The sequence below is a fragment of the Astatotilapia calliptera genome, chromosome 3 (assembly GCF_964374335.1).
Source record: "Astatotilapia calliptera chromosome 3, fAstCal68.1, whole genome shotgun sequence".
Lineage (NCBI taxonomy): Eukaryota > Metazoa > Chordata > Actinopteri > Cichliformes > Cichlidae > Astatotilapia > Astatotilapia calliptera.
The window spans coordinates 82,467,219-82,481,977 of NC_137424.1; the positions used below are offsets into that span (position 1 = coordinate 82,467,219).

The 14,759-nt window shown below is 43.0% G+C and overlaps 2 protein-coding genes across 4 annotated transcripts in view; one reads left to right on the forward strand and one right to left on the reverse strand.

The window, feature by feature from the left end:
• Window positions 1-29: 29 nt before the first annotated feature.
• On the forward strand, window positions 30-8,404 carry LOC113019665 (uncharacterized). Its single transcript, XM_026163453.2, has 2 exons — window positions 30-1,105; window positions 6,388-8,404. The coding sequence occupies exons 1-2, from the start codon at window positions 30-32 to the stop codon at window positions 7,619-7,621; spliced, it is 2,310 nt and encodes a 769-aa protein (XP_026019238.2). The 3' UTR covers window positions 7,622-8,404.
• A 250-nt stretch (window positions 8,405-8,654) lies between these two features.
• LOC113019653 (retinal guanylyl cyclase 2-like) overlaps window positions 8,655-14,759 on the reverse strand; it is a 29,744-nt gene continuing 23,639 nt past the window's right edge. Inside the window, exons 24-25 of one of the 3 annotated variants that reach the window (XR_013906757.1) lie at window positions 11,868-14,711; window positions 8,655-11,750 (exon numbers count right to left, since the gene is read on the reverse strand). Coding sequence is in view for 1 of the 3 variants with exons in the window: in XM_080299508.1 (XP_080155634.1) it covers window positions 14,624-14,711 (88 nt within the window). In the remaining 2 variants the exon portion in view is untranslated. Of the gene's footprint in view, window positions 14,712-14,759 lie in introns of all 3 variants that reach the window. The other 2 variants (XR_013906756.1, XM_080299508.1) reach the window with 2 other exon arrangements.

Consider the following 14,759-nt stretch of genomic DNA (forward strand, 5'->3'; position numbering starts at 1 on the left):
AATATTAGCTCTGCTTGTATGTTGCAGTCATGGCGTTGGCTCTGGTGTCTGAGGACAGTCTTCTTTGTCCCGTCTGTCTGAGTGTGTTCACTAAACCTGTGTCGATTCCCTGTGGACACAACTTCTGTATGAACTGTATCACAGACTACTGGAGCACCCTGTCTGTACTCCAATGTCCACTGTGCAAAGAGACGTTTTACACCAGGCCGTTGCTTCGGGTTAACCCTGTCATTGATGAAATGGCAGAAAAGGTTAAAAAATCTGCTCAAGAAATGTTGTTGAGTTCATCTGAACGAGCAGGACATGAAGACGTGCTCTGCAGCATCTGTGCAGGGTCAAAGGTCAGCGCCCAGAAGTCCTGTTTAATGTGTTTAGTGTCCTACTGTCAAACACATCTGGAGCCTCATCAGAGGATTTCAGCTTTGAAGAAACACAAGCTGATCGATCCAGTTAAGGACCTGGAGAGCAGAATATGTCGGGATCACGGTGAGCCTTTGGAGCTGATCTGCAGACTGGATCAAAGGTTTCTGTGTCGGTCCTGTAAATGCAGTGACCATAAAACACATGAAACAGTGAGTCTGGAGGACGAGGCTGAAATGAGGAAATCCCAGCTGAGATTAGAAAATAACAGCATGGATCAGATGATCCAGGAGCGTGAGCAGAAAATCCAGGAGCTTCAACAGTCAGTGAAGACCAGCAGAAGTAAAGCTGAGGAGGCGTTATCGTACAGCAGGAAGGTGATGACCGCTTTGGTGCAGCACATAAAGACAGAGTTCACCAGACTGTCTGAGGCGATCAAGACGAAGCAGGAAATAAATGAGACGGAGGCAGAAAGCTTTATTGATGAGCTGCAGGCAGAGATTACACACATGAAGAAGAAGAAGCTGCAGTGTCATGAAGCTTCGCTCATCAGAGACCCCTTCAGCTTCCTGGAGAACGTCCTCCCTCTTACCTACAATAAGCCCCAGCTGCAGGACTGGTCTGCTGTGACTGTAACCAGTGACCAGTTTATGATTCAGGAGACCCTGGCCGAGCTGGAGACAAAAGTCAGAGAAGAAGTCAGCACGCTCTATGATATAAACTTCAGAGATGGGAAAGAACAAAGGTATGATCTGAATGTTTTCATGGCTTGGTCCAGATATGGGTTCTCCTTGAAACACGGTGAGGTCACTCAATCAAAATCAGTCAGTGTCTCCAAGTCGACACCCCTTTTTGTACATGAACTTTTGTTTGTTCAGTAAAAATCAAGAATAGTTTAGTCTGGGTGGATTTCTAGGTGCAGCCAAGTGGCAGAGGGCTTTCGGTCCGTCGTGGTGAAGAGCTGAGCGTAAAAGCGAAGCTCTCAATTTACTGTTCGATCTAAGTCCCTACCCTCACCTATGGTCACGAGCTGTGGGTAGTGACTGAAAGAACGAGATCAAGGATACAAGCGGCGGAAATGAGCTTCCTCCGAAGGGTGGCTGGCCTCTCCCTTAGAGATAGGGTGAGAAGTTCAGCCATCCGGGAGGGGCTCAGAGTAGAGCAGCTGCTGCTCCACACTGAAAGGAGCCTTTTTTTGTGTTTTTCGGGCATCTGATAAGGATGCCTCCTGGAGGCCTCCTGGGTGAGGTGTCCCACCGGGAGGAGGCCCCGGGGCAGACCCAGGACACGCTGGAGAGATTATATCTCTCGGCTGGCCTGGGAACACCTTGGTGTTCCTCCGGACAAGCTAGAGGAGGTGGCTGGGGAGAGGGAGGTCTGGGCTTCTCTGCTTAGGCTGCTTCATACAACTTTCCTCTTTCACCCATTTATACAAGCACTTTGTTGTTTTTGTTACCCAAGTGCTCACTCTGATTGTAACATCGGAGAGCAACCTGGGGTTCAGCATCTTGCCCGAGGATACTTTTGGACGTCCAAATACTTCTCAGAATTATAATCCAACACATCAATTACGATGATGATGATAATAATGATGATAATCATCATGGTGAGGAGGAGGAATAGAGTCAAATCCAAGTGCAACAAGGACAGTTTGCCCTTGGTGCTGCTGCTGAAATTTCCAAGGGTGAACTTCTGCAATCCTTTGAACCTCTATCTCTTACAGTCACTGTTCTGTGAGTGTCAGTTTGACATACCTCAGAGGTGCTCTGATTCCTCCATCCTCTCTCCATCTCATCTCCTCCAGTTTCTGGACCTTCTCTGTGTTTCCTTTCTCCTCCATCTTCTCAATCAGGAAGTCCAAGTGGACAATAGCGGATGCTGAATCAGCTTTCAGAGCGATCTGCTCCAGTCTGACTACATGCTGGTAGGACTCATCCAGAAACTGGGACTTCTCTGCTGTCAGCAGTTTCATTTCCTTTCCAAGTAAATGAACATCCTTCTCTTTTGTTGGTGGTTCGTTCTCCTGACCGCTCCTTATCCTGGTCACATATCTCCTCTTTCCTTTCACATGCACTGATGCAGGACACTTGTTGGTGCATGACGTGCAGAGACCATCTCTAAAGACCTCACAGTGATTTAAGGGCACCGTGCATCCAGGATAGTGACAGTTCTCCTCACAGACTGTACAGCTGACAGCTGCTTTCAAACCCGGCCCAGGCATCTCTGATAGGTTCTTTATGTTTAAAAGCTTCAGCAACAAATGGAGTGACCTCTTCATTCTTCATGTTGTCATGTTTCTCCAGAGCTTCCTGACTCTGTTTCATCTCTCTCTGTTTCACTTCAGTGAATTTGATTCTTTCTTGCAGGTTTTGGATGCAGGCTGTCAGTCTGATTCTTTCCTTTAACACTTTAAATGCTGCTCTGGCTTTAGAGGTGTAGTTTCCTTCAGGAAGGCTGTGAACTCTCTGAGCTTCCAAAATTTAGTTTCAGGTATTTTTCTTTCTCGTCTTCAAGCTGGCAGTTATTGAACAGGAAGTGAACAGACTGATTCTTCTCATTTTTGACACATTTAATTTTTGAATCTTCAAGAGCATATTTAGGGTTTCTTACATCTGAGTGTGTGATGAGAGCTACAATGTTTTTCTCCATTTTCTCCAAATTCAAAGATAAAGTGATATTCAAACATGGATTTATTACCCAAAGTTTGATTCTGTTCATCTGGACGTAGTGTTTTCAGTGGGAGAAACGTTTCGTGATTCATCCAGGTTTCTTCAGTCTCAGCTGACTGCAGGCTTCAATCTTATAAACAGTACATTTGCATAATGACTGAAACCAGCCCACTGGAGGAACAGTGGGCTGGGAGGTCAGCTTATGATCATTAATATGCATTTCTCATGACCACTGATCAAAGGCCATTGATCAATGGCCTGATTGGTTGACGAGATATACAGTGGCTTGCAAAAGTATTCGGCCCCCTTGAACTTTTCCACATTTTGTCACATTACAGCCACAAACATGAATCAATTTTATTGGAATTCCACATGAGAGACCAACACAAAGTGGTGCACACGTGAGAAGTGGAACGAAAGTCATACATGATTCCAAACATTTCTTACACATAAATAACTGCAAAGTTATTTAGTCCAGCATCTCATCCCCAAACTGTGATGGGCACTTCAACCATTTCCAGCTGGAAATCATGGCCTCAGACTGAGCAGTGCTGAGTCTGAGGCCAGCCCCTTCACTACAGACAGAGGGTTACAGCTGGAGGTTATTGTTAACTATTTTAGTTAATGAAAAGAAATTTAAAATCATTTTATATAGAGTCCAACTATAAAAATAAAACAAATGTAAAATATAAATAAATAAAAACAAAATAAATAAGTATAGATATAAAGTGTCACTTTTTTCTAACTTTAACACCAAATTTTTAAATCATCCCAATATTCTAATACTGAAAATAAAAATGAAATTAAAACTGTATTGTTACGTTCTTTGTCTAGGCGTGTATTGAACGCAACAAGAAATTGGCCCCACTCCCGCTCCACCAAAGCAAGAACACAAACAGTCGTATCTTTTAAAGTGCTAAGCAGCCATTTATTTGCTTCAGCAGTGAGCAGTGCCAAAAATAACAAAAACTCCCTAATGGTCCCTACGCTTTCCTACACAAATGAAAACCAAACAAAAGACAATTCACTTACCTAACTTTTTACATGAAAAACAGGAGAAAACTTAATCAACAAAAATGGCTTCTCACGCCTACTAGGCTGCTGCAGTGAAGGATATATACAAGGTGACCAAAATACACGATTGCTACTTGACAAAACTATTTACAGCTATTTACAAAATTGAGGTACTAATGCCACACAGACACGAGGTTATACCTGCAGATCAGTTTGGCAAAGACACTCTACACAGCAACAAATCAGAAACACAGGTTCTTTGTTGGATGGTGGAGGTTAGGAGAGAAGGGGCCAGGTGGCTGTCATCCGGTAGTTAAGTACTGGAGGTGATTAGCCAATTATCCAATCCCAGGACAGGAAGAGACTCCACCCAGCTACTCAGCAGGCACGCCAAGGTGTCCACCTCCTAAGAGAGAAAGGGAAAAGACCCACAGCCATCCTCTGGTGGGAGGACTCACACATAAAGCAAACACTGAAAACATTAGATCATAACACTTCCCCCCACCCAAAAATCAAATATCTAACCCCAAATGAAATGTTTGATTCAAGACCTAGAGAGGGCATCAGCCATGACGTTCTCTAAGCCCTTTTTGTACCGGATTTCAATGTTGAAGTCCTGGAGGAGTAGGGACCAGCGCATAAGGCGCTGGTTGCTGTTCTGCATCCGAGTTAGGAACTGGAGAGGGTTGTGGTCAGAGAACCCGACAGTTGGAACAGGACTGGACCCAAGGTACACTTCAAAGTGCTGCAAGGCTAGCAATAAGGCTAAGGCTTCCTTTTCAATCGTGCTTTAATGCAATTGGTGTTTTAGGAATTTTTTGGAAAAGAAACAGACTGGAATGTCAATGCCATTTCCATCCTCCTGCACCAGCCCTGAAAGCACTGGCGTCCACCTCAAGCTTGAACGGACGTGCGAAATCAGGGGCGGCCAACACAGGAGCACTGCAAAGGAGAGCTTTGGCAGCTTCGAAAGCAAACTGACATGTCTCTGACCACACAAATGGTGATTTTGGACTGGCAAGACTGGTTAGTGGGGCTACTACCTCGGAGAAGTTTTTGCAGAACCCACGATAATAACTTGCCATGCCTAGAAAACGCCGCAGCTCCCGAAGCGTCTGCGGAGCTGGGAAGTTTAATATGGCCTGCACTTTCACAGCAACAGGGAGGACTTGACCCTGTCCTACTTGTTTCCCTAGGTCGGTTACAACAGCCTTTCCAAACTCACACTTAGCCACGTTCAGTGTCAGAGAGGCATCACGCAAACGGTCAAATATTTCACTGAGAGTTTTGAGGTGTTCAGTCCAGGTGGATGAATAGGCCACTATATCATCCAGATACACTTCACAGTTTATGACTCCATGTAACTCAGTGTTCATCAGTCATTGGAATGTGGCGAGAGCATTTCTTAACCCGAACGGCATGACGGTGTATTGCAAAAAGTGGTTGGGTGTAACAAAGGCACTGATTTCTGATGCGCGTTTGGTTAATGGGACTTGCCAGTATCCTTTTAGGAGGTTGAGTTTGGTCACAAAGTTTGCAGAGCCCACACGATCGACCAGGTCATTCATGCGTGGGAGTGGAAAAGAGTCTGGTTTTGTAGCAGCGTTTACCTTTCGGTAATCGTTACAGAAACGGGAGGTTTGATCGGGTTTTGGAACGAGCAATGATGGTGAGCTCCAAGAACTATTACTGGGAAGGGCAAAACCATGGTCAAGCTGATACTGGACTTCTTGCTGCATTATGGCATGCTTAGTGGGATTTACTCTGTAGGCATATTGCTTTATTGGCTTGTGATCACCCACGTCAATATCATGACTTAGCACGTGTGTTTGAGTGGGGATATCACCAAAAAGAGTTGGGTAATTGTTAATGAGCTCTCGGACATCAGATTTGGCAGGATCAGACAGATGTGATAAATAGACATCCAAGTCAGCCAGACGTGCACCGGAAACAGAGCTGTGCCTATCATCCAACCCATCATCGCAGGGACTATATAAGGGTTGAGAGACGGACACTGACACAATAGGTGACACAGCAGGTGACGGACTGGAGGGAGAAGGGTAGCAGCAGCTATGGCTCACCCAGATGATGTCATGCCAATCCAATCAAAGGTTGAGAGAAAATAAAAGTCTAATAAAAAGAATCAGAGTGACCACTAATGCTTTGGGAGAGCAGACAGACACAAATAAGAATCTAATTGGAAAAAAGAAAAAACAAAAAGGTTTAATTGTATGTGACCTTTGACCCTGAGCAGAAAAGGATCAGCTCAGGTTTCAGTGTTAAACAGGAACCTGTTCATAATGTTTACATGTTTGCTGAAGACTTTCTATGCTTTTCTGTGCAGGATCAGTTTGATCTCATCACCACATGAAGACATCGTCTCAGACAGTTTTCTCATCAGGTCAGGACCTCCTGCTGTCTACCAGCTGAGACCGAAGAAACAGAAGACTGGAACTCTGACAAGAGTGACTGTTGGAGAAAAACGTCCAAACAAGCCGAACAGAACCATCTTACTGGTGGGAGAAACAGGAGCAGGAAAATCTACTCTGATCAACGCTCTGCTCAACTACACCATGGGAGTGAAGTGGGAGGATGAAGTCTGGTTTATGATCGCAGAGGAGGAGAGAAGAAGTCAGACATCAGATGTGATGGTGTACGAGATCTTTGGTTTTGAAGATGAAACTCTGCCCTACTCTCTGACCATCATCAATACTCCTGGATATGGAGACACCAGAGGGATCGAACATGATGACATCATCAGTCACAGATTATTGGACCTGTTTCAATCAGAGGATGGAGTCCATGAAGTTCATGCAGTGGGTCTGGTGATGAAGGTGAGTGATAATCGACTGAGTGAGCCATTGAGGTACGTCTTTGATTCAGTGATGTCTCTGTTTGGAAAGAACTTGGAGAAAAACATCATAGCTCTGATCACACACTCAGATGGAAGCAGACCTGAAAACCCTCTTCAAGTTCTTGAAGCTGCAAACATTAAATGTGCCAAAAATGAGGACAGTCAGCCTGTTCACTTCCTGTTTAATAACTGCCAGCTTGAAGAGCGAATGGAGGAAAACACAATTTTTAGAAATTCATGGGAACTTACACAGACAAACATGGATCATTTGACAAACTTGTTGGGAAAATCTAATCCTCAAAAACTGATGAAAACAGCCGAAGTGTTAAATGAACGAATCAGACTGAAAGCCTGCATCCAAAACCTGGAAGACAGATTCGAGCTGGTTGAACTGAAACAAAGAGAAATCAGACAGATCCGAGAAGCTCTGAAGCAGACGAATCACAGAAATAAAATGGAAATTGAGAAATTATTGAGTCTTTTGGAAAATCTTGAAAAGGAAATGAAAGTGTTGACAGCAGAAAAGCAAAAGTGGCTAAGTGACTCCTACCAGCATGCTGTCAGACTGGAGGAAATCGCTCTGAAAGCTGATTCAGCATCCACTGTTGTGCACTTGGACTTCCTGATTGAGAAGATGAAGGAGGAAGGAGACACGGAGAAGGTCCAGAAACTGGAGGAGATGAGGAGAGAGGATGGAGGAACCGAAGAAGCAGTGCAAGCTTAAACGAACACCATCACCAACATTGGGAGACTCTTCCTCTGGCATACATGAAACATGTAAAGAAGCATCAGGCAGATGGTACTGATGCTGCTCCATGTTCAGATGTACACAGATGCTGATTGTTGATGTGGACATGAGGGCCTCCTTCTAAGACGGGAACATCATGTATGCTTTCATATTTTATCCAGTTAAAAATATCAATTCTCATGTTAAAAAATACTTATTATTAATATACATGTATTTCACACAGATATTTGTACTTATGCACATGACAAATATTACTACATAAACTCCACAGTCAGTTATTATGCAGAGCAGAGCTGCCAGCTGTGCTGTAAATGCAGTGAGGGCGCCCCCTGCTGTTTAACGATCAGTACAACAGTGTGTGAGAACAGCTCCCTGCTCCTCTGACGTCACTATCTCCACAAATACATGTGTTTCTGTCACGTTGTTCTACTGTTGTCAGTGTGAGCTTTATCCTGCTGCTCCTCTCATGCTGACTCAGTAAACTGGTTGTGGGACAGTAACGTGTCACTGACACGATCCAGAGACAGTCCAACATGTTGTTGTCTTTCAGTGAGTGCAGAGGATGTCATTGACACGATGCCTCGGATTCTTCATGTGTTCATGCTGGATATTTGTGATGGCTCAGGCCGAGTGGAAACATTTGGATCCTTTCATGTTGGACTTGATCTGTTCAGATTCTCTGTATTCGGGTCTTCCACATGAATCGTCTCCTGCTCGATGCACTTTTCTGTCAATCCTCAATAAAATCTGCTTCATTCAGTCACTTTGCTCAGAGAGTCTTTGCTGGATCATCAGCTGATTTTCTTTGTTTCTCTTTGTTCCTCAAACACTTTCAGTTTATTGCAAGCAGCAGCTCTCACACACACTCAGCAAACACACACAAAGCTCCATCACAGCTGAGATTTCATTCAGTTGTCAGGAAGAGCCTGTGTCTTCTGGAGGAAGCAAGCCCCTAAAATGCTCTTTACATTCCTGTAATTAGTGATACAGTTCCACTGTAACAACAGTATAATCATCTATTTATATTTATTTATTCATCATTAAAACATTAGTATTATAATACATTATACATTATAATACAGTAACACTCATCATGACAACAGCAGCATATCCTCACATGTAATTATTAGAGATGGACCGATCCGATATTACGTATCGGTATCGGTCCGATACTGACCTAAATTACTGGATCGGATATCGGAGAAAAATAAAAAATGTAATCCGATCCATTAAATATCACGAAAGCACCTCACAAAACTTGCAACACGCCGTAACTCACCTCAGAATGTTAGCATGTCGGAGCAGTATGCATCACGTGATAGAGCGGCTGTGGCATGCCGGACCTGTCGGTGGTCTGGATAGCATTTGGAGCTTCGCTAGCAACCCGGCATTTCATCTCCGACAAAGTTATCCCCGAGAGAAGTAAAGCAAGTGTGTAAGTCCATCTCTGAATGTTTGTAAAGCATTCCTGCGTTAAGCTTAACAAGCGATATATGGAGCGACTGCCTCTCTCCTGCTTCAATCATGAAACTGCTTAATGATCAGCTGATCGGCTTTTCTGTCGCGAGTCCGTGTCTCTAGTTTGTTTTTGGCCCACTTTGCACCAGAAAGAGGAAACCAGCGGCTGAACAACAGCAGCACGTTTAAGCTTGATCAGCTGTTGTTAGAATGTATTTAATATTACTTTCTACACCAGGATCTTTTTCTACGTAGCTGACGGCTGGTAACTGTGCAGGGGCGGATCTAGCAAAGTTTAGCCAGGGGGGCCGATAGGGCATTAACAGGGAAAAGGGGCACAAAGACATACTTTTCTTTCTTATTCTCATTTAAAATGTCGAGCTTTTAATAAATAATTATCTGACACCCAAAGTTTTAATTTGATGTAAAATGAATAGAAGTCCATTACTGTATATAGTAACTATTAAGTCTAATATATATATACCCTAGTAAGCTATAGTACTTTTTCCTTTGGGAAGGTACCATCTGTGCAGCCTGCAATTTTGTTGAAGAAAGATGTTGAATCTATTTAATATTTCTTGAAAAATAATTGATTTCTGTGCATTTTTTTCACACTGCATCAAATTAAGGTTGATTACGTCGATTAAGCATCATGAGGTGGAGCGTGAGGGGTGGTTCCCTATTTTTTATTTATTTATTTTTGTTGTTGCTGGGAGTTGGAACCCTATTAGTTAGGTTGCTTAATATTTACGCTAAGTACTCTTTAAAATACCAGAATAGGGAGGATGGTGTAGGTTTAAGTTTATTAGATTGATCAGTATTGCTGAACTATGAAATATTTTTTTTTGCATACAGGTATAACAGAATAGCTTTAGTGTAGTTGTTGTTTTAAACTTGAGTATGAACTTATACAAAATGCAGCAAGATATTTAAAAAACAGTTTTGTTGATTAAAAAACACTATATCGGATTCATATCGGTATCGGCAGATATCCAAATTTATGATATCGGTATCGGACATAAAAAAGTGGTATCGTGCCATCTCTAGTAATTATTAGTCTCTGCACTATGATGTATGTTTTTCTTCCACATTATAAACATTCGAGGCCGTCTGAGCATTGAGTGTTCACGCTGTATGAAGCCTGCAGGTAAAAATACACCAGTCAGCTCATGAAACATCCAAAACCTGGATTTTTAACCAGAGTGAGATCCACGAGTATCAATTCTAACAAAAATAGACTGTTTGTGAGAGAGACTCACCTGGTCTCTGATTGTAAAGCATTCAGCTCCATCTTGGTTCATTTTTCAAGTCAAGTTGCTTTACTGTCATTTCAACCACGTACAGTGGTGCAGTACACAGTGAAATGAGGTGACGTTCCTCCGTACCAGGGTGCTACATATGACACACAATCAACACAGGACTACATAAAGTGCAAGTGTGTAGAAGTTGCAAAAAAACAAACGAAGACAGTGAAACACCAGACAGAACAGAAAATACAGACACAACACTGCAACAGAAAAGTGCAACAATGACAGCGGCTTATGCAGAAGACTGAGCATTGTGGAAAAGTACCTTGGTGTATGAAGGTGTGCATATGTTTGTGTCCAGTCACTGAGTGTTCAGGAGTCTGACGGCTTAGGGGAAGAAACTGAACGGTAGTCTGGTCGTGAGGGCCCGGATGCTCCAGTACCTCTTTCCAGAAAGCAGTAGGATGAAGAGTGTGTGAGAGGGGTGTCCGATACGGTGCAGTTACCATACCAGACGGTGATAGTGGGCAGGTTGTTCCACAAATTAGGTGCAACCAGGGCAAATGCACGCTCACCTCTGGTCTTAGGCCGAGATCTAGGCTGTACCAAGAGTAATTGGGCTGATGATGTGAGGGCTCTCCAGGGGTGTATGGTCTAAGGAGCTCAACAAGATAGCTAGACACTGTATGGTTTATGATTTTAAAGGTGAGCAGCAATACTTTCATTAAATTTGGTATTTGATAGGGAGGCAGTGCAAATCAGCAAGGACAGGGGTGAAAGAGGCAAACCTGCCGGTTGCAGTCAGAAGGTGTGCCGCAGCATTTTGGACAAGCTGCAATCTATGGAGCAGACTGGAGACAGAAGTAGAGGGAATTACAGTAATCCAATCAGAAGGTCACAAAGGCATGAATCAGCTTCAAGATCCTTGTGTGTTACATAATGCTTAGCCTTAGAAATAAGAAGCAGTGGGTAAAAGCTAGATTTGACTGCAGAGGATAGTTGTCTATCAAGTTTGAAAGAGCTATATCACAGAACACCTAGATTACTAACAGTGTCAGAGAGCAAAGTGGCAAAGGATCAGCCAGCTGGCCCCGGGAGACATGACTGTGAAGAAGCCTGTCCATTCTCCGGCTCTTCTTTCCTCCGTTTCCATTTGCAGTCTCATGCCCTCTCTTATTAATTCCAAGAATTCATCCTTCCTGTCTTTCTTTTGTCCACTCTTGGCTCCAGCTGGCCCACTGCTGAACTGGGCCTGGAGTGTCCTCCTGGATGGAGACAATTAGGACTGGAGCCTGGTAGAAGGCTCTGTCCTAACACCTCATCCATAATACAGACCAGCACCATTTAGCAGCCGTGGGCTTCCCACTCACTGCCTCGCCTGACCCTGGATACTTGCAATCCTAACAGCAGAGGAAATCACAAGTGGCAATGGACAAAAACAGCAACAGTACAGGTTTACACGAATAAGTTCAAAAGACTAGAGTTAACAATACATATTTTAACACTACTGTACATACTTTGTTTTGTTTTGTTGGCCTGCAAAGGGGTGATTTTTCCCACCAGGCCCATCTTCATAAGAATTGCCCTAACAGACAGAATATAAGAGAACATCCCACTCATGTTAGTCCCTGAACAGCATCCACAGCAAACTGTACTAAATTAGGACCACAAGACCAAAAACATCACTCTGCCTCACACGTAACAGAGTAAGAACTGCATACTATTGCTGCACCTGCAGCCCACAGTGGCGAAAAGGTGTTCGTTGTCTCGCTGGAGTTTAATAAACTCGCCGTCTGCTCCTTGCTATCTAAAACATAACAGGACACAGGCGTAGAGTCTCAATCATCTCACACTTCTGATGATCAGCTGTCTGTTTGACGTTTATTCAGCTGTGTGAAAACTATAAGTTACTATAACAAACCGATTTACTCAGGAACAAATAAAACAATGAAAAAAGCCAAACAATAACATGTTTAAGTTATCTAAGTGACTTATGTACTACGTTTAACCTGAGTAGTCAAAGACCGCGGGGGGTTAAAGAACAAGGAGTTCGCTGTTCTCACGGCTCTACTGAGCCTCGATCTCCTGGCTAGCTATCGAGCTGGTGGGTAACAGATGTCTCAGAAAACGTCGGAGCGCTTTTGAAAATACGTGGTGTCTTGATAAACCGAGCAGATATTTGAAGTTTACACAGCTACATTCTCACCTGAAAATATTTTAAACGTTTATTTTGTGACCCAGAAGGAGTAATGAGAGTAATATTAAAACTAACCTTTATGTTAAAACCAGCAGCACTGTGCAGTTACAGTCACGTAAGTTTAATGAATGTAAAATAAATCACCTTAATATTTAAAATGAAACTTCCATTAACTTTAATATCTTAACAATAACAATTTCTACCGTCTCTGTAGCTGCTGCCATCGTTAGAAACTGAACTGGCTAGGCAGCGCTATGAATTCTGGGATAGGTTGGGCCACAAAGTACACACCTGACCCATACTTCGAATCAGGGGAAATGAAGGCCGCATTTGGAGCAGCCTTCATCGCCTGGCTGTGACGTGATCGGCCTTCAAATGCCTCTGGAGGATGAGGCCCCTGACTTGGGACACAACTAATGTTAGACCTCATGTGGCTGGAGCGTGTCAGCAGTTCCTGCCAGACGAAGGTGTTGATGTTATGGACTGGCCCACTCGTTGAGCACATCTGGGACATCATTTAGGTGTGTTGCACCACAGACTGTCCAGGAGTTGGTAGATGCTTTAGTGGAGGTCTGGGAGGAGATCCCTCAGGAGAACATCTGCCACCTCATCAGGAGCATGCCCAGGTGTTGTAGGGAGGCCACACACACACACTGCTGAGCCTCATTTGGACTTGTTTTAAGAACATTGCATCAAAGTTGGATCGGCCTGTGTTTTTCCACTTTCATTTTGAGTGTGACTCCAAATCCAGACCTCCATGGGTTGCTAAGCTTGATTTCCATTGAAAATGTTTGTGTGATTTTGTTGTCAGGACATTCAACTAAATATCAACTATCAACAATCTAACTAAGTATTTAATAAGAATATTTCATTCGTTCACATCTGGGATCTAGTTTTGTGAGCTTTAACCTGAGATTCTGGCATTTCTGGCAAAATACATTTATATTTAAAAACTGATTCAGGATTTAATGAATCAATATCACTTTATTCAAGCTAAAATCGATTATCGAAACCCAGGTTAACTGGAGTACAGCTGCTTATGTTTAGCATTCACTCTGAGGAGAAGAGAGGGTTAAGGGTTATATCAAAAAAATTTAATACTTTTAAACCAACTTTAATTAAATTAACGTAAAACTGGAATAATCCAGAGAATATCCATTTTTGAATTTAGAAGGTGAAAAGCTTAAAAATAGGATTTAAGAAGAGGAAGCACAAGGAAATTAATTCAAAATGCACAAAACATGAGACGAATGAAAATTGGAAAAGGAATAAACAAACATGCAGACTGAGAGGGAGGTTTAAAAGGAGTCAGTGGCTCGTTTCAGCCCTCACCTGTCAGCAGACAGCATCTCAGCAGCCGCCCTCTGTTCAGACAATATTTAAACTAAATTGTTTCCATTTTTGTTTGTTTTTTCACTCTTTTTAGTATTTTTTTCATTTGTTTTTAAAAAAGTATTATTACTTACACAACAATGGGTGTTTGTGTGTTATCTTTACAGATTATTATGTGAAACTCAGCTGGTAGTGAAGAAAATAGACCTGAACTGCACGTTTGATTGACTTATTGAGGAAGACGGTGCCTTCAGGAGCATCCGGGAAAATCCATATTTAAGCACTGAGTCTACCTTTGAGTTTAATGGAACATTTACATTTTAAAGAAGCATGAGGAACAGCGACAGCATGCAGCCAGCGTCAGTGCGCAGAACCGATTACTGATCATCACAACATCTGTCACGCATCCACTCTTTAACAGTCATTTACCCAGCATTCATTGGACATGAACAACCCTTGTTCTATTTCAAGGTCACTAACACATCACAGTCACCATGGTAACAGTCAGTTTCTATACAACTGTAAAACATCAGACAGTGTGAGGGACAAATTCCACTAGTCAAACAGAAGCGATGTCAGCGACCAATCAAAGAGGACTTCCAGTTAAATCAGGAAGTAGAAATTGGCGCCCATGATGATGATTGGTTTGTGCACTCAGACTTTACAGCCTTCGGGAGGCTGAAGATCTCCAGGGTTCAGATGTCTTTGAGAGGGTCTCATCAGCTGATGACACTGTGTGTGTTGTCACTTCTTCATCTTGTTCTGTCGGTCCAGAAACTTTTGTCGTCTGTCGACTGGAATCTCATCCAGGCTGATTCCATGGTTGCTGGCCCTGACAGAGAGACGGGTGGAGAGCGAGTTTCAGTTTAATGATTACTTT

What these genes read in the sequence shown, in the direction of transcription:
- LOC113019665 (XM_026163453.2), top strand. Translation starts at nt 30, where the DNA reads ATGGCGTTGGCTCTGGTGTCTGAGGACAGTCTTCTTTGTCCCGTCTGT. An exon ending in AGAGATGGGAAAGAACAAAG is followed by an intron (nt 1,106 to 6,387) that starts GTATGATCTGAA and finishes TTTTCTGTGCAG; the next exon opens with GATCAGTTTGATCTCATCAC.